Here is a 23,684-nt window from a genome sequence, read left to right as displayed (position 1 = left end):
GTTAGAAAGTAATCAAATCAATTGCTACAATCATCATGTAATATCTTGATTCTAGCTTGCCATTGTACAAGACTTCTTCATGCCAACTGCACTAACCAAGTAACTAACCTGAGCCACACTGCAGTTTTTGGTCAATTTCTCTACATTATTAGTTCCTTGAGGAAACAAAATAATGGAAACCGTGTCATGCTAGTTACCATTAGCAGCAAGTAAATTATAAAAGTAGCAATCCCAATGAGAAATAAGCCACAAACAAAGTTTATGTTGGGTGGGTCAGTGCTTCCCCCCATAAGAAAATCAACCAGATTTTAATTTTACATTTGGATGCTTGCAGACAAACTCCTTCAATAATGACAAGACATGAAATAAAAAATAAAAAAGCAATAAGATTAGAATACCACTAATTCCAGGATAATGCTTTTTGAATATATGATTTTATGCACTTCCAAAAGCAGCTGTACTAGTACTACTCTTCATTTTTCCATAATAAAAGCTCATCTACCATTAGCTGTTATCCCCTCATAGGAAGAAGTCCAAAATACCTGAGTTTGTGTACCTGAGAGGCTTAAATGGCCACTACACTCTTTGCATGTGACCCTGCAGAAGATGATTACATTGACATGGAAGTCAACTCATACTCCAACTTCTTCTGCCATTCTCAATCTCATCCACAGCCTAGAGAATTTGAATTCCAAATGTCCTCCATTCTTCAAGAGAAAGATACAACCACCTTACCAGCCGATGAGCTTTTCTACAAAGGAAAGCTCCTCCCTCTTCACCTTCCTCCTCGGTTACAAATGGTTGAAAAACTCCTTCAAAACTCCCCCTCCCCTTATGACAAGGAAAATGATATCTTTGAAGAGTTCTATAGCACTCCTCTAGCCACTACCTACACAACACCTACTGCAGGCACCCCATTTGAATCCTGCAACATCTCTCCATCTGATTCTTGTCAAGTAAGTAGGGAACTAAACCCTGAAGAGTATTACAACTTTGACTGCCCAACAGATACAAGTGGATTTGCTGCTGAAAACCAGAAGAAGTCATGGACCAAGAAACTGAAGCAGTCTTCACTAGGTTCAAAGTTGAAGGCTTCAAGGGCTTATCTCAAGTCTTGGTTTGGAAAATCTGGTTGCTCATATGAAACCTATGCAACCTCAACAAAAGTTGCGGATGAAGGATCGGTTTCCAAGGCCAGGGAAAATTTAAACAAGCATGTTCAAGTGGCAAAGAAACATTCATATGGCCAAATTCATAGGGACAGATATCATCAGCCCTCCAATTCTGTCATGAGAAGCTACAAAGACAAGACAGGTGAGGATGGAAGTAACCAGCACAGAAGATCATTCTCAGTCGGCATCAAACTACTTTCAGGGAACAAGTCATCATCATCAACTTCATCTGTGTCTGGCTCAACTTCATTTTCATTTTCATTTTCAAACAAATCATATGGATGCCAAGCGCGACAGCTATTGAAAAGGTGCAGCAGTGCAAATTCAGAGATAGAAAATTCAATCCAGGGAGCAATTGCACACTGCAAGAAGTCTCAGCAAATGTTCTCTTCAAAGAAGACTGCAAGTGAAGTAGGAATCTACTCAATGTCTGCATCTAGAACCTCAGTTTGTGAGGATCATGAGAGAGTAGAGCTTTGGAGGGGCTGATAGGGAATTGAAAAGTAGCTTCTGGTCATTTGCTGTATTCTTCACACATTGTCTTTCCAATTCAAAAGTAACTTTGGTGAAAGATAGCTCAATTCACCAGTACTAATTTTAGAAACACTCATGGTTGTCAACTTGTCATTGATATTTAGACCAAAGCTTCAAAATTTGGCAGAATTTTGTCCACAAAAGATATTTGCATCTGGTCCTTGATCAAATTATGATGAGTAGAAAATGACATTCTTCTGAAAATAAAAATCCAACATTTTATTATCCACTTTCCAAGCCAAAACCTTTCCTCCAATATTTCAAGAATCAAATGGGGATTAGCCAAAACACTGAAAATTTCATTTTCATTTTAATTTTTTTGAACTCTATCAACTTAAAAACTGTTTTGGTTTTACCTCCTCCTTGTAAATCAACTGTAACAATCAATTATTATACTATGATAGGCATCAGTATGCATATACCAAGCATTTTCACATGGATCTTAAAATATAAGGAACAGTGAAGAGAAGAGTAGATTAAAAGTATAACTTCTATAGAAATCTCATTGCTTCTAAACAATGTCAACTAGAATGGTGACAATGCAACACGCACTATAAATGTCTGATACTTGATACTAATAATTTGATTCTGTTTTGCATAATTTCTTTTATCAATCATGAGAAAGAAATTATTAGTGCAAGCACAGTACAAACATAATGAGTGTAAGAGTAATGTGGACATCAGAACCCAATTGTTGAAGTGGAAAGCATAATAATATGTACAAGTATTAAATTGAGAACAGGAACATTACAAGATCTTCAGAAACAGAAAAATTCAATGTAGAAAACAAATGAGAAAGTTGTAGCTATCTACTAATGCAATCCCAGGCTAACTGTCAAAGAGTACTAATTTCAGTTTTGTGTTCAAATGATGGCAAGAAATAAAGAACACCAATCTTTTCATGTCATGTGCCGATGAATTGTAATTGCATACCTGTAAAGTTTCATAATCTAATTTGTCATTAACTTAATGAGCTTTATTTAATGAATAAATAAGTGTGATTGCAATACACCAATTTTTTTGAATAAATAAGTGTATTTTAAAATACATGTATTTTAGGTCCCTTCTAATTATCAAATATCGAGGGTAACAATCATCATGATTGTAGAAGCCCACCTGTCTTCGTCCCTATAAGACATTTATATGCCTTTTAACTCCTGTATGAAAAAAATTTCTTGATCATTAAAGTAAGCTTATTCTATAATATTGCAAAAAGCTTGTCAGAGCAACTAAGAAAGAAAAAATAAAGAAAAAAAGGGAGATAAAAGAAGAGTTGGGAGGAAGTAAGCTTCATACGTGAAAGAGTACGTTACAATAATCACACTTGAAATATAAAGAAAAGTATCAGTGCGGACAAAGTGACAAACAGCTTTTTAAGGTGGTTCTATTCTGATTTCTTTAAGTTATCAGATGTTTGACAAAAGAAAAATTGTTAAATATATTTGATATATGATATGAATGCCTTCTCCGAATGGCACATCACAAGAACCTCTATTGTTTTGAATTTTAATATGACAACTGCTTTGAACTTTGATTTTCTACTCAAGGAGGGGTCCTCATAATTTACGCTATTTTAAATGAGAAGTTTGTTGTGTATCAAAAGGTCATTGAATTTACTAAGCACAAAAAGCTATTACAATCAACATGGTGTGTATAGTTGGTAGATGCATGTGGATAGGAAATGGGTCTTCAAGTTTGTGTATGAAATAAGTGAATAACATCCGTTGAGAGAGGTACCTTGAGAGATTAGTTGGTTGGTAAAGAAAAAAACTTGACAGGGAGTATACAATGTATAATACATCATAATTGCCATTTTTTCTTTCATATGTGTCTGATTTTGTGTACAGTATGTGTTTATTCTGCAAATAGAGCATATGATTACATAATCACCTTGTGACATTACATTCCATCCGATTGGCGATGTGTAAGCTCTTGGTTTTTCTATATATCCATTCAAGTACTCCATCCCCTAATAGGGGCATTGAGCTAATTCCAGAACTCAAACTTACCACATTTTAGTTACACATTAATTAGTATTATCATCTCTAATCTAATTATTGTACTGGGACTTCCCTTTCATTGAAATAACATAGTCAACAGTGCGCTATAGCTCAAACTAGTAGCGCAGCGGTTTTCATTTTTTCAATAGCAGTCATTGTTGTCAAAATAACCGCGTTATCATGATACATTTCAAAAATCTCTTTTTATACCTGAAACAACATTGTTTTGATTTATTTTTTTATGTTCACATTCTGCTAAATTTTATTAATTTTTTAAGTTCCTTTTCTATTTATTTCATAGTCACTTTCCATGTTTTTGACTTCAATATTCTTATTATTCCTAAATGTACTAAGAGATACAAGTTACAAATCCGAGCTGGTTCCAAGTCAGACTTTGTGTTTGACCTAAACCAAATACTGGATATATAGATTTCTACATACTTATATATATTTATTATTCCTAAATTGATAGTGATTGTACGTGTAAACTGATTTATTATTTTATCATAAATAGATTTCTATGATTCTGAAATTCTTTTTTTAGGTATTTATATATGTATTAATAGATGATTTAATTTAGTTTTATTATAAAAATTAAAGCAATGGGAATCTTGCTATCCCACTATAATATTTTCAAAGTTGACTGCTACACGTCGCTATTCGAAATGGATAACTATGGCATGTATTAATTAGAGTTGACAGCACAATTTTTAAGAACTGAGGGTCAATCAGAGAACTAAAATAAAACATTTATCAAAATTTCAATTTGTACCCTTATCTGCAAATTGCAAGCCTTAGTTTTCACAACACAAAATATATCAACAAATAAAAAAAATACAATTAACACGTATTACTATTTCATTCTCTATCAGAACTCAGCATGCAGCATTATCAAGGGTCAATTGTGTAGATTAGGCCCCGAAGACAATTCTAGTGATAGAAAAAAAACAGTAACGAACAGGGAAGGGAGACATTTTGCTAATACATCAATACATAATTGAGAATTAAAGCAATGTTGGATTTTGTTCTTAAAAATCACAGACCGGGATAAAGATACAGGCAGTGCACCATTTAACAGTTACAATGATGATGCATGCTTCATTCCAATTTGTATATAAGATCCTAGAAAAGCAGCAGCTAAGCCGAAGAGAACAATTTCCTGTACAGTGAAGAACTCTTAAAGTGGTAACATGGAGCAAGTAGCAAACCTAAAAACCTGTCATCTTTTTCACAACAATTTGTTCTTCATGATCCCCTGAAGGTTGCAAGTTCAAACTCAAAGCGCATAAATCGGATCAACCTCGGAATTGGAGAATTCAGAATGATGCCATGAGTTAGATCCACTCCTCCTGGCAGCTTGCTTCTCCTTCTTCCTCATTGATCTGCTTCTCTTAGACCTCACTACATAGTAAGTCATAGTGCCAATAACTCCAGATATTATCACCCCTCCAACTAATGTAACCAAAATTGCAGCCCACTCATTCTTCTTACCCACAACTATGTAAGAAGCAGCAATAAACGTCACTGAAGTACAGACAGAAGCCAACCACATGAGCTTGTTGATCACCACTACCACCCTTTTCTCTGCTTTAGTTTCACCTCTAACCAAAGTGATTTGAACAACCACAACAGCCAAAGATGTAAAAAGTGCGATAGCATTAAAGACAAAGAAGATTTTAAAAGCAGCATAAGCTGCTACCACTGCAGAGCCGTCATTGTGATCCCCACCAGGCACAGTGAATATAGCAGCAAAAGCAACTGTAGCAAACAGCACAGCCACCACTGTCACTGAGTTTGTGGCATTGTTAATTCCTTCCCTGTGGAGTTTCCTTAGCTCTTTGGAAATATTGTGAACATTTTTGTTGGTTCTCTTGGTTTGTTCAAGTTGGGTGTGAACATCTTTCTTGATTTGAGTAACAGTTTTCCTCAGTTCGTCCCTTGGTTGGTTGAGCTCGTTAGCTCTAAGTGCTCCATATCGAGAAAGACAGTCCTTTATATCTGATGCCTCTTCGGAGAGGGGAAGATCTTCAGCAATGTCAAGAGCTGTTTTGTGGTCTCTAGTTAATGCATTCACATTGGTGTCTGGCAGATGTAATAACTCATTCACTATCTGCACAGGAAGTTGAGAAACCATAATATTAGATTTTCATTTGACAGAGAACTATAATGGAAAATGGATGCTTAAAAATATATAGGGGGTTTGCATGTATGTATATTAAGATGTATGCTTAAAAGTGGTAAGCTTATATTAGGAAAGAAAGCATTATTACATTGGAAACATAAAAGTGTAATAAGTGTTTTCTTTTTGAAAAAAACTTACCACCTTTAGATGTTTAAAATCAGCCTCACGGGATCTTAACAAAACTGTATTATTATTATTATTATTATTATTAGTACCCCAGGTACAACACCAAGACCTGGGTTATCCTACTACTACGGTAGAGATAAGGCATATTTAGCTATGCAGTGTTAGCCCCATTAGTTCAAGTAACTTAATTTATATGGCCTCATCAATATATGTATGGTGTTTGTAATGCTGTGCAACTGTTGGCATACCTCTACTCGCTTTTTCCTGGTTGCCACATGTAACGCCGTGTTACCAAATTTGTCTGGAAGCATAACAATAGCAGCATCTGCCTCAAGAAGCAATTTCACCACATCACAACTCTGCCCTTTTACAGCCATATGCAATGCAGTTTGCCCTTTCTTGTCAGTCCTCCGAGCCAACTGTGGATCTTTACTGAGCAAGGCTTTCACAATCTCCACATGACCCTGACGAGCTGCTAAATGCAACGCATTTTTGCCATTGGATCTAGCAATCTCTAACAAGCTACAATCCTTTGACAGCAGCTCATTCACCACTTCCGTGTGCCCTCTTGTTGCTGCGGTTATAAGCGGAGTGGAGTTGGAGGGACCAATAGTTTTGCTCAATCCTGAGTCATAATCTAGCAAAACCTGAACAATGGCTGCAAACCAAAATCCACCATGAATCACACGGAAGAACAGAAAAACCAACAATCACATTAAATTACATCAACACGTAAGAACATCACACACCAACAAATTCAAGCCACTCATCACAATGAATTACCCAAAAAATATCAAGGTCTAACAATCAAAACCCAAACAAGCCAGGCATTCAATTAAGAGAGTAACAAAGATCATTATCCCACTTTATAACTTTCCTACGAATCTAGCTCTTCTAAAGTAAGTAAAAAGAAAGTAAATAATCTCAGCCACTGATGAGCAAATCAACTGCTCATTCATAATTTGTTATACATATACGTGAAATACCAAGTGTTAAATTTCTGATCAACGACTGTACCCTCCTGGGTAATGACTCGATCAGTCCTATACTTAAGTCACAATAACATAACTCCTCATATAACTAACCAATTAATGCACAACAACACAAGTACTAGAAAGAGAAAGAGAAGAGGAGAAAGAGAGAGACATACGGTGGTGGCCTTGACTAGCTGCAATATGCAATGGATCAAATCCGGATCGGTTCTTCTTGGAAACAGTCTGAGCGGTGGAATAGTTAAGCAACTCCTTCACCACATCAAGGTGACCCTTTTCAGCAGCTGTGAACAGAGGGGTCTCACCGAGCTCGTTCTCTTCGTTGGCAAGACAAGCACGCACCTCCGCAATCTCCGCGTTCAGATCATCCTCATCGCCATCGCCACTCAGAGTTCCCATAATCTGAGAATCAACATCCTCAAGGATCTGCCTCACGGCGCCCACGTCGCCCCTCTGCGCCGCCAGGTGGAGCTCGGTGTCGTTGTGGCGCCCCGTCACCTGCTTCACGTACTTCTTCTTCCCCGCCTGGTCGATTCGCTTCCCCGAGTTCGACAGCACCAGCGCCGGCGCCGGCGCCGACGACGGAGACGGCGACGGGGATATCTCAGAAAGCGGGTTCTGGAAACTTGTTGGGGGGTCCTTCTCTCCTAGCCCTTCAGCTCCGGGACCTGATACAAGCAAGCAAAAGGGTCATCGAAAAATGAAAAATTTAGATAGAAGGAGAGACTGAAAAAGAACCTGGTTGGTTTGAGTGGGAGGCCATGGCGATAGTGGAAGTGAGAAGAGTGGAGTAAGAAGAAGAAGAGTTGGTTTTGGAGAGAGATGATTTATTATTATGAGACTGAGAGATGCAGAATTAGAAAAGGAAGATGGGTGGAAGGAAAGAGGAAACAGACAAAGAAAGAGGAAAGTTCAGAGAACACCGCATGAGTCATTAGGAAGAATATATTTTGGATTTTTCCTTTTCCTTTTCTTTTTTTGCAATCATGTCACGGATTAAATTTACTGTATTTATTTTGAAAGTTTTAACTCTGTTACTGTTACTTTATACTTCTGTCAGAAAAAAACTCAGTCAGTTACTTGAAGTATTTAAATCAATTAAATGCATAGGTACGTATAAGATGTTGTTTCATTTTAAAAAATTATAAAATAAATTGAATTTTTTAAAAATAACTAACGAAATAATTAATATATTAACATTATATATACTAGAGGAAAGGCACTCAGTGTCTCTCTAAAATTTTTGAAAAATAAAAATAAAATTGGATCATTTTTAAAATGTGAGTGAGGTGTAGGTTGGTTGAAGAGAATAATTATATGGATAATTTTTTGTAAGAAAAGTGGTTTTAGAAATAAAATGAGAAAAATAATGTGTATATCAAAACATCATATTTTTTTTATTAATAGTATAGATTTCAAAAATATTAAAAAATGAAATCATGAATTACAATTAAAATAATAAAAAAATTTAAGTATCATAAATTAAAAAAGTGAAATATATAAGTAATTTTAAAAATAAAAAATTAATAATCAAAACATGTAAAATGTAAATTAAGGCGTTAAAATTAAAGTTAATAAAAAAAAAGTGACCATTATACGGGTTTGTCAGCTGCCATCACGAATTCACGACCAAACTCGGAATATTCTTTTGACACATGCTTAAATGAGGATGTACACATTTTATATTTAGGATTTTTAAAAGATTTTTTTATGAAAAAATCTAGTGAATTTTAATAAAAGATTTTGTAGAAATATAATAATTCTTAAGATTCGTTTTGAAAATTTTTTGTGATTAAGATTTTATAATTTGAATTTTAATAAATTTATAATATATAAATTCATAAAATTTTAAAAAACATTTTGGATTTACAAAATTTTAAAGGATTTCGTCAAATTTTAGAAAATATTTAAAATGACAAGAGTCTATTAAAAAGATAACAAATAGATGATAAAGTTTGGATAAAGAAAAACAAAATTAATATAATTTTTTCAATCTTTTAATAATTAATTGATTCTAACTTCATTACTCTTGAGTTTGAAATTTAATAATAGGTTCAAAATTGGTAATAATGAAAATAAAGATTTGTCTATTGATTCAATTTGAAATTTTGTAAAGAATATTATAATTTCTGCAATGGTTATACTGGCTTCAACGAAGAAAGAACAAATTATAAGGGTGTGATTTATTTTTGCTGCTTGGAATCTAATGGCATAGACTGATGTGGGTCTATATTGGGAGGGGGCCTGGATGAAGCCTCCTATAAGGGTGTTATTTGTATGCGTTAAATTTTACGTAATTATGCTTACTGACTTCATTCTTTATCAGGTATCTATGGATAAATTGATGACAATACCAGACATGAGATATGTTATTGTGTCTAGGTATAATGTCATATTTGTATGCTAGTGTCGTAACACCTAAAACTTAAGATAAAAAAAAAAAAATCAAGATTGAGAAGTAATCAAACACTTGAATTCAACATTTTTAAGATTTTAACAAGTTCACTACAGTCCAATACTCCTAAAACTGTTTAAAAAATATAAAAAAAACTCCTAAAACTGTACATTGGATCTTCGTATAATGAATATGAGGCAGGCAGAATTTCCATCAAAGACCACGAGTATTATAGTATATTTTGATAAGATATGTTGTCAGACTTACAACAAATTCTTAGGTTTGAGCATGCAGACGTCAACAATACCTTCCAGTTTGGGTGGTTGGGGTTCGTTGGCCAATCGGGGTGTTTAAGACTGCAATGTAATAACATACAAAACAAATAAAAGATCATGGAAATCAATAATGACTTAATTGATGTGAAAAAATGTTTATATTTTCATGTTTAAAAAAATAGTATAAAATATTTTTCTGTTCACTATTTTTTATACAAACCCTTAAAATCAAGAAACAAAAAAAAAATGTTTTTTCAACATTAACTAGCTGGATCTCCACGGGTAAAATAAAATGCACCTACAAGTATTTCATTTTTCCTTTTCTGTCTAGGATCTAGAACACTAGAATAAATTAGCAAGTGGCAAATAGAGAATGACGAAAGTAATTAATAGAAGCAATTCATTAGAAAATAAGGTAAGCATTCACCCCAACTTGTGATTGTTAAGCTCTGGATTTTTCAGTTGTTAGAAATAACAAATACCTAAAGCATATAGCCACATCAGGATAGATCAAATCGAACAACAACACAGGTGATGTTATCTGAGCTTCCTCGTGCATAAGCTTCTTTTATAAGTTCTCTGGACGCCACTTCTGCATCTGTGATATTTTGTACTAAAGACACGGCCTCCTGAAAAGGCAGGGACGCCACAATCAGATGCTCAGGTTCCATCAAAGATTTGTTGCCAACATGACATTGCATGTGAATGTGGACATAAAATGTTAGAATTCAGAGCTGAAAAATAACTAATAAAATCAAACAGTCAAGTTTAAATTATTACAATTCCATGTTCCAGATGAAGAATCTACAGTGCTACGTTGCATATTTAGTTGTTTAGGGAAGTTCAAAAACTAAGCTGCACATTTAGTTGTTTAGGGAAAGTCCAAAACTAACTCAAGTTCAACTCTTAAGCGATTGACACCCAATGAGTGAAAAAATAGAAAAATACACTGTTCATCCCCACTCAAAAGAAGTAATGCCCTTGAAGGCTGCTTCTACCAATAGCTGTTTGGAGTGGGTATGTAGGAAAAGGTTCATCATGTAACTAATTTTGCTCAAAATGAAAATACTAAAAAACTTTGGTTCGGTTGTCACTTACAGAAAGCCAGAAAGAAAACCAAGGCTCTTAAATCACAGGTTTTTTTCTTTACAACTAAGGTTTGATGCAAAATAAAAAAATAATACTATAGATCCATGTAAATAAGTAACGTGAAAATGACAACAGATGAAACATGTGATTATGAATATATAAAGGAAAAAAGCTTGCTATTAAATTAATGAGTAATGGTTTTATACTTTCACCAATAATAAAAAAGGTATGGGGTTTAAGATCATTCATTCCAGCAAAGTTATCAGCTTTGGTACAACGTACTAAGCAAAATAATGAATAGCTACTAAAAATCTAGAAAAAGAAAAAGAAATCTATGTTGTTTAGGGCCAACTTTAACAAGTAAGATAGTCTCACCTTGTTTGATATGACATTCCAGAGGCCATCACTAGCAATTATAATAAAATCAACTCCGTTAATTTCTTCCTCCTAAGCCATAACAGTACCAAAAAAGGAGCAATTTAGCGCAGGCATAAGAAATATAATGACACAGATATACCAAGTGGGTGATCAAGCTTATGATTTTGGCAACCTGAATTTCTGGGTCAGCAACAACATAGGGCTTAAGAAATTTGTCTCCAAACGCACGGGAAACAGCAAGAACACCACCAACTCTCCATGTTCCTGGATCAACCGGCAGCAGTGCAAGAAATTTATTTATCATCAATTTAATATGAAAATTTATTATGAAGTATAAAACTTCGTACCCCATTGCCCAGAGGCTCTTCGCTATGCGAAGGTATGGGGGAGGGATATTGTACGCAGCCTTACCCTTGCATATGCAAAGAGGCTGTTTCCGGATTCGAACCCATGACCAACAAGTCACCAAGGCACAACTTTACCGCTGCACCAGGGCTCGCCCTCAAAATTTATTATGAAGTATGAACTCCAAAAAAAATGGCATACACCTATACAGGAAGAAAATTACCAGCCCAAATTATGAATCCCCCAGCCTGTTCAATCCTTCGACGTTCATCAGATCTATCAGGTTTGTGATCGATAGACAAAGGAATAGCTACATTAAAACAAAAATTCATATCAGTGAAAAGAAGAAAAAAGAAAAGACAGGAATAGGAATTTATATTGCTTCTTGAGCCCATTTTGCCTATCAGACTAGTATAAGCAATTCACAATGAAATTTTACAAAAAAGCATAGCACTGAAAACTTAGTAAAATTGAAGTGACCAAAAACATAATGTACTATAGTGCATATTCCCTCCATTCATCACCATATTAAAAATATGCAGATTCTGCCCAATGTAAACCTAATTCTCACTACACATAATTGACATGACATCAACCTGAACCAGCTCTAGATGCAACCACTCTGGAATCACCAACATTTGCAACAACAATCCGGTCCCCCAACAACATAGCTGTTGATGCAGTTGACCCAGCATCCCTTTGATGCCTCTTTTCCTCATTGAGGTAGTCAACATCTGTCTGTTTAAATGCTTCAACTGCAATCAAACAAATAATTAGAAGAAAAATATGTTAATATTTACACCATCCAGGTTGCAAACCAAACAACTGTAATGTGAGATGAAAATTTTACTGCATCCTATAATTTAACAAAAATGAAGTACATACCTATAGCAGTCTTTGTGTCTTTGATAAAGTTAGGGTGGCTACTCAAATTCTTAAACAGATTGTTTTTCAGATATTCTGCAGTCCGGGAACCTCCGTGACCTAAAAGAATAAAAAGAAACAAATATACCCTATGTTTGGTTTAAGAAAGAAAAAAAGAGAGAAAATAAAAATAAAGAATATAGATAGAAAGTAGATAGAAAATAAGTGGAATTCTAGTTTGGTATTTCAACAATTATCATCCTACGACAGAATATCTACATGGCCAGAGCATCTACAACTGACAACTAGCAGGGTCAGAGTGTGCCTTAGACATCAAGAACCAAAGAAGAGAAACCAACATTATAGACAAGTCAGACTAGAGCAGACCGTAAAGGAGAAACAGAACAACAGCTGCTGTACAAAACAAAAGAGCTATAAAAACAGAGGTTAGTGCAAGACCAATCTAGAAGCCAAGCACAGGCATCAAAAACAAGGGTGCAACAAGCAGAAACTGGGACAGGAGCCAAACTATAAGAGGATCCTTCAAAGAAGAGAAGAGGCCAAAACAGAATAGGGAGGAGCCAGAGAGCAGTGACAAAGAGCAAGACAATGTTGGTTCAGCCTTCAGAGGGTCAGAAACAGCCATGGGTAAAAAAGGGCTGGAGTGCAGGACAGAAGAGAAAATGAGCACTATAGAGGGTTAACCCTATTTATGCTAATACTAGGTTATAATCCTAACTAAATAGGATAGACCCAATAGTGTAGAGCATACAAGTTATAAAAGGAAACAGAACCACCAGTTTCTAAATGCTATGCCTGATAGCAAACATCATATACTTGCACTGTAAATTGGCTATATCGCACACCAAATCAGTAAAATCAATAAAAAGAAAATAGAGGGAAGGGGAAAAAGATAAGGAATTGATTTTAGGGAATGCAAAACAAAAACTTTAGACTTACCATCGAAAACACCAAAAAACGCAACTGTCTGACCATCAACCTCTGATATTTTGGTCTCAAAGAAATCCTCCATTGATGACCTTTTACCCTTGAAACTGGAATATCCATAGCTGAACCTTCCATTTCGGCTTCCAGAGAGAAAGCTAGACAGAAATAAGAGCACTTCATTTTAAAATTTTGAATATTTGAGAGTTGGAATGCCATTATTAAAAAAATAAAAAGGATGCCTGAAACAAATTTCAACTATATTTCATTAAACCCTGGGATTCTCTTTTAATGAAGTTTAGTAAAACAATTGCTATTGGCAGTAAATAAACAAACAAATTATGTCATTTAGCACACTACCATGATATCTGCTCTGTTCAGACAAGATTATATCAGTTACAGATCAAATAGCATTTAACAGAGTAAACATTTCCCAAAATTACTTAGTATTTTTCTTCACCTAAGCACTTACTAAATCATATCTTTTCACATTTTAAATCTCACTTCCCTATTTTTGAATTCCAAAACTACATATTTCATTATATAAGCAAAGAAAGTAGGAATTTTGTTTTCTTATCCTTTATTTTTTAGTTCAATGGTTAATGTTGTTAAATAATTGTTATAGCATCACCATAATGATATAACATGGCGTTTAGTAGATGGAAGGGAGAAACCATTGTTCAATAGAGTCTTGGAGTCTCGTGAAATTATATTACACAACAACATAATAAGGTCTTGCAAAAAATAATGTTGTAATACCCCTTGGTGTGAACCCCATTCTTCATTTATTTCCTTTTTTCCATCTCTATGGACAAGAGGAACCTAGACCTACAGGAATTAGGTTATATTTCAAAGAACTTTTGAGAAATTTTTATTACATAAAACGAAGGGTCAACACAAGATTTGGGTGAGCCCAGTCAATCGTGAACACGAATAGATGGAACATTAACAAATACATAAAATTTATTAACATTGATATTACCTTTAAAAAAATAGTTTAGTTAAAAGGAACTATAGGATTTTGGGTCGGGGTGAGGTGGGGGAAGAGACAAAATGAAAATAAAAAATAAAAAATCCTATATTCCATATTTCTCTAAATTCTTCAGCTAATGTGGTAAGAAACCGAAGTTTCCATGTAGGTACAGGCAAATAAACCCATACAGATTTGAAAGGCCTTCCTTAATGAGCACAAATGCTATTGAAGTAAAGACTAGTATCAGTGTATCACCCTAAATTATGTACTAAAAGTATAACAAGAACCACCGTTTACAACCCCAACACTGCCCAACTTTATAACTTAGCATCTGACTATAAACTGTAACATTTAAATAATAATCTAAAAGAAAAATTGCTTAAAAGTGGCAGTAGGTGCAGGTGGTTAGTTAATGGCAATTTTGTAAAACAGAACCTTGCAATTCATGAAAAGTCAAAAAGGTACCATGTGGAATCCTTTCATTATAGTAAGCAACTAAACATAAACATAATAGAAGGGTACATAGAGATATAGCAATAACGGCCATATCTAACTAACAGTAACATAGATATAGACACTAAAATTCCCCTCCCCGCTTAATTCAGAAGCTTGAATATGAAGAAGGATCAAACCCGAATAGTCTTATGATGAATTTGCCTGTGGTATATCAATCCTATCATATAAATGCATGATCATCAACCAATGACATTACAATATACAATGCAATCAAATTACGGTCGCAATTTACAAACATGTTAGCATCTTAATTTTCTGGTCATGTTAAGAATTAATTATTTCATTTTATGAATTCGTGTTAATTAATGAATTTTTTAGCACAAATTTTCCGCATAACGATGCCGTTAATCTCGATGAAGAATTTGTCGATTAAAAACTTCAATTCAAACCAGCAGAGGATTGGAAAGCTGGGTAAACAAAGAAGAACAGCCTGTACGAAATGGAAATTCTCTCAATAAATCGAAATATGCACCTGATGCCGCCACCGCTGAAGAGAGAATCGTGATCCTTGGAGGACATCACAATGTTTGGTGCCGCCGGCGGTGCAGGCTGATCTTCATTGGAAGAAGAGGCGGTTGTTGAGACGGTGGCGTCGTCGGCGCCGGCGGTGGCGGTGGCGGTTGCCGTGACTGGTTCTACGGGGTCCGAGTTTGAGATCATTTTACCATCTTCACACTTCTCATTTCTCCCTCTATTTTACTTTTATTTTTATTTCTTTATTCCTTTATCCCTCTCTCTCACTCGTTATCTACTTTCTACGTCGTTTATTTCGCTATTTTCTCTTTTTTGGTCCACATATTCACAAAGTAAGCAGGAAAGACCCACATTACAAGGCCATGAGACCAAAAACCCAAGACAAGGTTGATCTACAATACAAATCCAGGGGAAAATGCTATGAAGGCTAAAATATTCAAAACCCAAAAAATTGCTGCTAACACTCTCTTTTATCACGGAAAGAGTAATTTTACACTCAAGTGCTAGTTAAAATTTATTAAAAAAGTACAAAATCAAGAGAGAATCATTAAATATGATACGTGTCCCATAAAATTTGTCATTATCAATAAATTTCAACTAATAGAAAAGAGTGTGTTTAAAATAGAATGTTAAAGAAATTTTATGAGATGCAGAAACAAAAGTCTTTCTTTAATCTAAATTTAGGGGTGTTAGTGGATTGGATTAGATTCGGTTTGGAAGAGAAAATTTATTCAATTCAATTATTTTAATTTAGTTAATTTATCATGTAATTAGTTTTAGATTAAACTTTTAATTTGATTTAATCCCATTTAAAGTGATTTGGATATTAGTTTTAGATTAAACTTTTAATTTGATTTAATCCCATTTAAAGTGATTTGGATTGGATCGATTTTAATTTTTAGTTCTACTTTTATTTTTTTTTTATTATAAAATATTGAATAAAAGGTAAGATATATGATAAATGTAATAAACGAATTTAAAATTTAAAATATTTTATTTATATGTCATTATATAACTAATATTATAATATTTACTTTTAACTCAAATAATTAGTAAAAATATCTTTAATTAAATATTTTTTCATAAATGGATATAAGTTATATATATATAATTTTATAAATATATAAGAAATAAAATAAAAATTAGTGATGTTATAAATTTACGAATAAAAACATCTATATAAGTTCGATTTGGATCAATTTCTAAAATCAAATTTGAAATCTGAAATCTTATCCGATAGAAATTTCGGTGTTCCGACTTTTTATTCGTTCAATTTTCAGTTTATTCAATTTCTGATTTTTTGGATTGATTTTTCAACAAATATCAAATTAGATAAGAACACCCTTATCCCAACAGGTAAAGAAAACATCCAAAGCTTTCTTCTTTCTTCTATGGGTGTTGCTACACGCACCATACAAATTGTTGGTACATCCAACATAATTTGCAAAATTTTCATTTTGTTTTTTCATAAAATCGATACATATTAGACATCTGAAAAACTCATATAGATTGGTCAATCCATATGAAGCTAATCTGTAAGCCTCACGATACTCTAATCAACTGAGTTAATAGATCAATTATCTTATACAATAATTAATGTTGTTATATATAACACTAAAATTTATAATGTATATTTAATGCACATGTAAATTTAAATAATAAATTTTGTAACAATTAATTTTGATATAATAATTAATATGTTTACATATAATAATTTTTATGAAACCTATGATTTTTATTTAAAATATACATTATTGGATCAAAATCAATTGTAACAGGGTTAAAAAATACATTAGTATATTTATGTTAATAAACATATGATTTTTATTTAATATTTATATATATAAACAAATTAATTATTAGATCAAAATTAATTATTACAAAATTTATTATCTAAATTTACATGTGCATTAAATATACATTAATTATTTTATAACATAATTTACCTATTAATTCTGATTAGAGCATTGTGTTAATAACTTAAAAGTCACATGTTGGATTCTGCTTGAACCATTAATTTTAAATTAATTCATAAAATATATTTTTTATTTTTTTTATAAAAAAAATACTTGAACCACTTATGAATTAAATAATCCGTATCAATCTTTAGGGAAGGATAAAATAAGTTAGATAATCCGTATCAATCTTTAGGGAAGGATAAAATAAGAATCACGGACAATTACTGAGTGTACCAGCAATTGTATTGGCCGTACCAACAGCCTTCTTCTATTCTTTCTCTATAAGCCCAAGTATATTTTTACCGTCACTGGCACTGCTGCTGGGTTTGAGCCTGGTCTTATTATTATTTTTTACTGCAACCCGGTCCTTATATTTGATATTGTGATTAATTAGTAAGACTTGAGTAGGTTGGGTACTCGAGTCTTGAGTTAGGTTAAAAAATGAAAAGTAAATTAGCAGGGTGATTATTTTTTCATCTCCTTTTAATTTAATCTTAAATATATTTTTAATTCATATAATATAAACTCATTTTAATTATGATCATAATAAAAGAAATTATTTGATTTTAATGCCTGAAAAATTCTTTAAGTAAGAACCCTTCTTACTTGGGTGGTGACCCCCTTTCAAATTTAGCGGCAACTTCAGTCATCCTAATTATAAGATCAATTAAGATTTATTATTTCCTTCTTTACTTAAAACTCAACTTTTATATAAACAATGAAAATGAAAATAGGCATGAAATTATCAATGTGAAAAATAATCATTTTTATATATTCCCACCCTACTCTTATATATAACAATTTATATTTTGATTATGTATTTTATAAGTACATATGTAATTTTCTTTCTTACTATTAAATTTATAGTGCAACCAAGGTATCCGAAAGGTCCCCTTAAAAAGGGGTTCATAAGGGGGTGGTTTACCCAAGCTATATAAGCACTTATCATGTTCATGAATTACCCGATGCGAGACTATTTTTAACACGCCCCCTTGAGGCAGGGCTCGTCACCACAAAGCGAGGGCTGGCGGCACCCACCGGACAGAAGCATAATATGGCTCTAATACCATATTAAATTTATAGTGCAGCCAAGACATCCGAAAGGTCCCCTTAAAAACCGGTTCATAAGGGGGTGGTCTATCCAGCTATATAAGCACTTATCATGTTCATGAATTACCCGATGTGAAACTATTCTTAACACTTACAGTGCTCATGGTATATACATGTTTTAGGAAAAAATTTTGTTGGACTTGATCCGTATTCATCGGCTTTGGTGTGGTCTGGTTTTTTGTTCGAATATAATGCCACGCACGAACATTTGAGAGAAGGACAAAATCTCCAAGTGTTTCTACCATAAAAAATGCCTTGCACTAAGAATTGTCTCGTCAAGTAAGGATAAAGACAATTAGGAATGCCCTTATAAGACAGTGACCAACATTTTCACATGCACAAACATTGCAATAGACTCCCATGTTAGACCTTTTGTCGACTTAAGTACTGCAATATCTTCTTTAAAAACCCACTCCTAATTTACTATTGGAAATTAAGCGTGTGATTTATTGCATGTTTTCTACACATTCTTAGTCAGTTGAAGGTTAAAGCATATAAGGTTTGTTTGGATTTCAAGTGAAAGGATCCAAAAGTATGTTTGAGAGTAAATTTTTTCTTGAAAACTCAATTTAAAAAAAATAAAACTCAGAATACTTTTACAGACTCAATTTATAAATTTTAATTCAAACATACACATAATGTGTTATAATTGATTAAGTTAAAGTCCATTCGAGTTACATCAACAAGATATCCGGACATAAGAATTTAATCGCACATTGGAGTCTAACCACAAGGATTAGTTAATCTATTCAAAACGCATTAAAGTGGCCACCGGTAGGAAAATTAAAGGGTCTCCCATATACGATCCAATAGTTCCTCGGAGCCCCACAAATTCTACACGAGATCGATCAGTGTCCACCCCACATAGTCCTTGCGAACCAACTCAATGACCAAATTGCCCATAGCTGTTTTCTTTTAATTACGCAAAGCAAAGCAATACCTTATCCATTATTATATTGTCTATGATTGTTCCTCCATTTCAAGTCATGACACATGTGAAGTTCTAAACAGATTCAAACTTTATATGCTCAAATGGTCGTTCTAAGGAATCCATGTCAATATTACAACGATCTACTAGAGATCAAGAGGAAAGAGAAAGGTGTACAGGGCAATAAATGTGCCAGAAGGATCATGCAATCTTGATTGGTGGTTTGGTTAGGTTTGTTTTACCCAGCTGAGCCACACAAAATATTAATTCAATACTTTCTTTCTGGCTAGTGGGTAATAATAAGGACGGAACCAATTAATGCTTCTACCATCTTTTGGTAAGGCAGTAAATGAGGAAGTTCGAGTGCACTATGCACATCGTGTTACTAATTAGCCATTATTTGCATTTGCATGCAAGTCTCCGTGTTTCATGTTTCAAACAGTGCCAAAACTAAAATACAAAAGCTAACTGATGATTAATTGTTCTCAGTTTAATAATTGGGTATGGAGCAGAATGAAATAAGTCAACAACAATTTAAAAATGTCTAAACAATAATACATGGACGGTTGCTGATGATTAATTTTATACTACTATGAATCGTTTATATTTGCACAGGTGTCGATCAATGAATCAATTTTCTATAATGATGGGTGTTAGTGTTAGGTGTTTAAAAAAATGTTCAAAAATCATTTTCCCATTCTCTTTCTCGATAAACGTGACAAAAACTGGCTCACTAACCTCCTTATTAAATCATTTAGTTCGGTTTTTCTTAGATTTTGTTTGTTTCCTTAAAGTAAGGATAAAGATATATTCTAGAATTCCAAACAAGAAAATATACACACACCTTAACAGGAGCATTAACTAAATTTACATTCCTTGAAAAAATTAATTAATTTAATCAATCACATTAAATTTATCAATTATTTATATTATTATTTTAAAATTTATTTTTTTCTTATCTCTATCCACTTAATTTTTTCTTATTTATTAATGTTTTAAAAAAATTAAACAAAATATATAAAAATAATAATTAATACATTTAAAATTTTAAAAACAACCTTATAGAAAAAATAAACAATTTTAAAAAGAATCTCATTATTATTAAAGACCGAGAGGGAATATATATAACACCTCCAACCAAAAAAAAATTAAAGCAAGAAACTCATTGGAAAAATGGTAATTAAGCGACAGCCATGCAGAAATTTAGGTTCTACCAGCAAGTCAGCAACCCTAATTGAGAACAATATCACACCCACATTAATGAATGACCTGAAACTTTATTTCATCAATTGCACAATATTAGATGATTTTGAAGTAGCTTTCCTCAACAAATCAACTCTACACTTGTTTTTCCTCCTCTGACCAAATATATAGAACTATGTGCTTAAACATGAACGAGATCGAACAAATATTTTTAAATTAAGCTGGAAATTAGCATCATCATGACATCCACATCTTCCTAATTTAAATAACATGTATAGTTTGATCGAGAGTTTATATTTTTTTCCTTTTTCCTCTTATTTTACTGAACTATACCCCCCTCTCTGTATTGCTCCTAATTAAAGGACCATCCTGCTAAAATCCAACCTCACAAAGCTAAGATATTCATCATTGATCCAGTCATACTTTTCCTTAAAAGGGTTGTTTAGTGTGTTTGGAGGGTAACTTTCTATGCAGTCCTTCCACACATTAGTATCAGACAAGTCCCTCATCACCTCCCAAACACAGTTGTTGCACTTGAAGCCGGCTCCAAGACTAATCATGAGGATCCTATCACCCTTCTTGAGCCTCTTCTTGGCCTCCATGTACCCCAAAACATACCAAAGGCCACCAGCAGAAGTGTTACCCCAACGGTGAAGTGCCATCCTTGCAGGCTCAAGGTCATATTCATTCAGCCTTAAACCCTTACCAACCCCATCAATAACTGCCCTCCCACCAGGGTGCACACAAAAGTGCTCTATCCCAGCCTTGAAATTCAAACCCCCTCCCAACACATTAAACTTTGTCTTCTTCTTATTACCCTTTCCAAGAACCATCCCAGTGAGAAAGGGTAGCAGCTCCCTCTTCTTCATCCCACTATACCTTATAGATGCAAAAAAGAACCTCACCATTTCCCACAGTGGCAGAATCTTGGGCGCCATAGTTTGAAGATTCACCGTCAAGGCTTGAGCAGCACTCTTCACAAGACTCTTGGTGAGTCGAAAACCTGAATACCCTAACTCATCCTCCACCTGTATGCAGCAGTTGTAAGCCTCGTCATCAGCACCATACTGAGTCCTCTCCATGTGCTTGAGCTTCAATATCGCACGGCTCTTGAGAGAAGCCTTGTTTGTAAACATCATGGAGCAGCCACCAGAGCGAAAGAGACAGTTAGAGAGCATCATCTTCTTGTCCCTTCCACAGTACCAATGCGCACCGAGATCCTCGGTGCTCACAACAATCCCAACGGAGTTCTTGTAAGTCTTGAAAAGCTGTTGCACCACATCGATGGCAACAACACTTGCACTGCACCCCATTCCGGCAAGGTTGAAGGCCTTGATGTTTTCCCTCATCTTGTACCTGTTTATGATGCGTGCTGTGAGAGAAGGTGCTGGGGAGAACAAGGACACGTTCACCACAAGGAAGTCTATCTCGGAGGGTGAAATTCCTGTCTTCTTGAAGAGGTTGTCGAGTGTGTCGAACATGATCTCGTCTATCTCCTCGTACGTGTCCTTGAGAGTTGGACACTCTTCTCTCCCTTCGAGAACGGTTCTGGGGCAGTAAGTGTTCTCTCCAATACCAGAACTCACGATGGTTTTCAGGAGAAACCTTAACTCCTCCAACCTCAGTTTTTTGTTTCGTAGCACGATTTTTGCTGCGGAGTCCGTGTCGAGTTTCGTGTCTTCCGGGGGCATGAAGCACTCGTAGGCCAACATGTAGCATGGTTGGCCTCTACGTTCAAGAATCAACTTGTAGAGGGTAAAGAAAGAGTAAAATAAGAAGGGAAGGAGGCATAAGAACAAAAGATCCATCGCTGGCTATAAGAAATTAAGAAGGGATATATATGGGAAGAGAAGAAATGTTTGTAATATTGTGATTGCTTAAAGTGCAAATGCATCTATCTATCTATATATATATATATACACACCCAGTGTCTTGTGTGTTTTGTGTAATATATATGCAAGTTGTGCGTCACTCACTTTTACAAGTTGCGTGAGGAGGGTGTGGGTGTGCCCTACAGCCAGATAACTCGATCTTAACCAGTCGGTATTGACTGTGAATATTATATTAGTGCCCTCTCATTCTTAAAAGTAAAATAGGAGTAAAATGAAAGCTTGGTTCATTGCTTTGGGAAAATTAATAAATATTATAGTGTGTGAGTTGTTGTGACTGAAAATCTCTGGTATTTTCTATTTACTTTTGATTCATCAATCGACACCAAGAAATTTCCAACCCTTTTTCGGTCAGTTATGATTTATGCTGCATAAACAGAATTCTCGTTGGAGTAGGTCAAAGTTATTAATTCCTTGTGGACCAACCAGCCAGCCACTCAAGCTAGCTAGAACTCAATTTGCTAACTTCATCTTCGTTCTTTGCAGCCAGTTTAGTTTAGATTCAGAACTCAACTAACATAGAGCATTGGAGCTGAGAAACTTTAATGGTTCTCAAGTTACGGTTACGGTCTCTAGATTAACTAGCTAGCCTGCAGATGCATAGCATTAGCATAGGTTAATTAAGTTCTACTAGCTAGATACTTTAATATATGGTGGTACCGTGGTAGTACATTCATACATTCAATATTTTTAATCTAAAGCAGTGGCTTAATTAATTGTTTTCAATGTTTAATTTGCTATACTCACCTTAAACTTTTAAGATCATGTATGAATCACGGTCACGGTTTTGTAATTATTTTATTTAAATATTTATTTTTAATGGCCATGGATTTGTGAATATTGATCGTATATATCATATGACATGCGCATGACATCTAAAATACCAAAAAGAATTGAAAACAAAAATATCATCTACCTAATACTACCTTTATCCCTTTTAACCAAGGCTAGCATCCGCTCCTCCCTCTACACCTCGCTCCTTATTAGTCCTTTCATCCTTCTTTTTTCCCTTCTAAGTACCATGCATTTAATAAAGAGAAAGAAATTAAAGACGAAAGTAGGAATGATTTTAGAATTAAATTTTGATGCATTGCTAGTTTTGGCACATCGTTTGATAAATTTATTATTTAGAAGTTTATTTTAGGCGTATTATTTAGAAGTTATGTTTTTTTCCACATCTTGCATGCAATTGGATTTCTTGAATAATATCATTTTGCCTATAAAAAAAACAAAAGTTATGTTTTTTTCTTATTGAGTTATGCGACTTGTTTTTTAGATTGAGGCATTGAGCACCTAGCCTTTTTAATCCTTTTAAAAGCTATTCTTGTTTTAATGT

At 34.1% G+C, this 23,684-nt stretch overlaps 4 protein-coding genes across 4 annotated transcripts; 1 reads left to right on the top strand and 3 right to left on the bottom strand.

Annotated features, from left to right (window-relative positions):
* The first annotated feature begins 263 nt into the window (after positions 1–263).
* Positions 264–1,778, top strand: LOC114370899 (probable membrane-associated kinase regulator 4). Its single transcript, XM_028328302.1, has one exon. The coding sequence runs from the start codon at positions 570–572 to the stop codon at positions 1,659–1,661; it is 1,092 nt and encodes a 363-aa protein (XP_028184103.1). The 5' UTR covers positions 264–569; the 3' UTR covers positions 1,662–1,778.
* A 2,744-nt stretch (positions 1,779–4,522) lies between these two features.
* LOC114369834 (ankyrin repeat-containing protein ITN1-like) lies at positions 4,523–7,927 on the bottom strand. Its single transcript, XM_028327090.1, has 4 exons — positions 7,745–7,927; positions 7,165–7,674; positions 6,263–6,672; positions 4,523–5,816 (listed from the first exon to the last, which is right to left on the bottom strand). The coding sequence occupies exons 1-4, from the start codon at positions 7,767–7,769 to the stop codon at positions 4,983–4,985; spliced, it is 1,779 nt and encodes a 592-aa protein (XP_028182891.1). The 5' UTR covers positions 7,770–7,927; the 3' UTR covers positions 4,523–4,982.
* Positions 7,928–9,457: 1,530 nt separating this feature from the next.
* On the bottom strand, positions 9,458–15,616 carry LOC114369835 (probable protein phosphatase 2C 11). The gene is made up of 9 exons (XM_028327091.1): positions 15,259–15,616; positions 13,313–13,455; positions 12,374–12,472; positions 12,085–12,243; positions 11,712–11,798; positions 11,316–11,407; positions 11,141–11,212; positions 10,159–10,305; positions 9,458–9,757 (listed from the first exon to the last, which is right to left on the bottom strand). The coding sequence occupies exons 1-8, from the start codon at positions 15,444–15,446 to the stop codon at positions 10,177–10,179; spliced, it is 969 nt and encodes a 322-aa protein (XP_028182892.1). The 5' UTR covers positions 15,447–15,616; the 3' UTR covers positions 9,458–9,757; positions 10,159–10,176.
* A 4,897-nt stretch (positions 15,617–20,513) lies between these two features.
* Positions 20,514–22,445, bottom strand: LOC114370513 (3-ketoacyl-CoA synthase 19-like). Its single transcript, XM_028327874.1, has one exon. The coding sequence runs from the start codon at positions 22,265–22,267 to the stop codon at positions 20,816–20,818; it is 1,452 nt and encodes a 483-aa protein (XP_028183675.1). The 5' UTR covers positions 22,268–22,445; the 3' UTR covers positions 20,514–20,815.
* Between the last annotated feature and the right edge of the window lie 1,239 nt (positions 22,446–23,684).

The sequence above is a fragment of the Glycine soja genome, chromosome 10 (assembly GCF_004193775.1).
Source record: "Glycine soja cultivar W05 chromosome 10, ASM419377v2, whole genome shotgun sequence".
Taxonomy (NCBI): domain Eukaryota; kingdom Viridiplantae; phylum Streptophyta; class Magnoliopsida; order Fabales; family Fabaceae; genus Glycine; species Glycine soja.
Note: the sequence above shows the minus strand (reverse complement) of the source record. Positions and strands in the feature narration are given on the sequence as shown.

Bases quoted from the DNA above. Each gene is read 5' to 3' on its own strand.
- LOC114369834 (XM_028327090.1), bottom strand. From the start codon at position 7,769: ATGGCCTCCCACTCAAACCAACCAG. The intron at 6,673-7,164 runs GTATGTCTCTCT...TTTGGTTTGCAG, and splicing joins AGCTAGTCAAGGCCACCACC to CCATTGTTCAGGTTTTGCTA. The intron at 5,817-6,262 runs GTATGCCAACAG...CTTCCTGTGCAG, and splicing joins CCAGGAAAAAGCGAGTAGAG to ATAGTGAATGAGTTATTACA.
- LOC114369835 (XM_028327091.1), bottom strand. From the start codon at position 15,446: ATGATCTCAAACTCGGACCCCGTAGAACCAGTCACGGCAACCGCCACC. The intron at 12,473-13,312 runs GTAAGTCTAAAG...TTATTCTTTTAG, and splicing joins GTTTTTTGGTGTTTTCGATG to GTCACGGAGGTTCCCGGACT. The intron at 11,799-12,084 runs GTTGATGTCATG...GTTTTAATGTAG, and splicing joins TGCATCTAGAGCTGGTTCAG to CTATTCCTTTGTCTATCGAT.
- LOC114370899 (XM_028328302.1), top strand. From the start codon at position 570: ATGGCCACTACACTCTTTGCATGTGACCCTGCAGAAGATGATTACATT.
- LOC114370513 (XM_028327874.1), bottom strand. From the start codon at position 22,267: ATGGATCTTTTGTTCTTATGCCTCCTTCCCTTCTTATTTTACTCTTTC.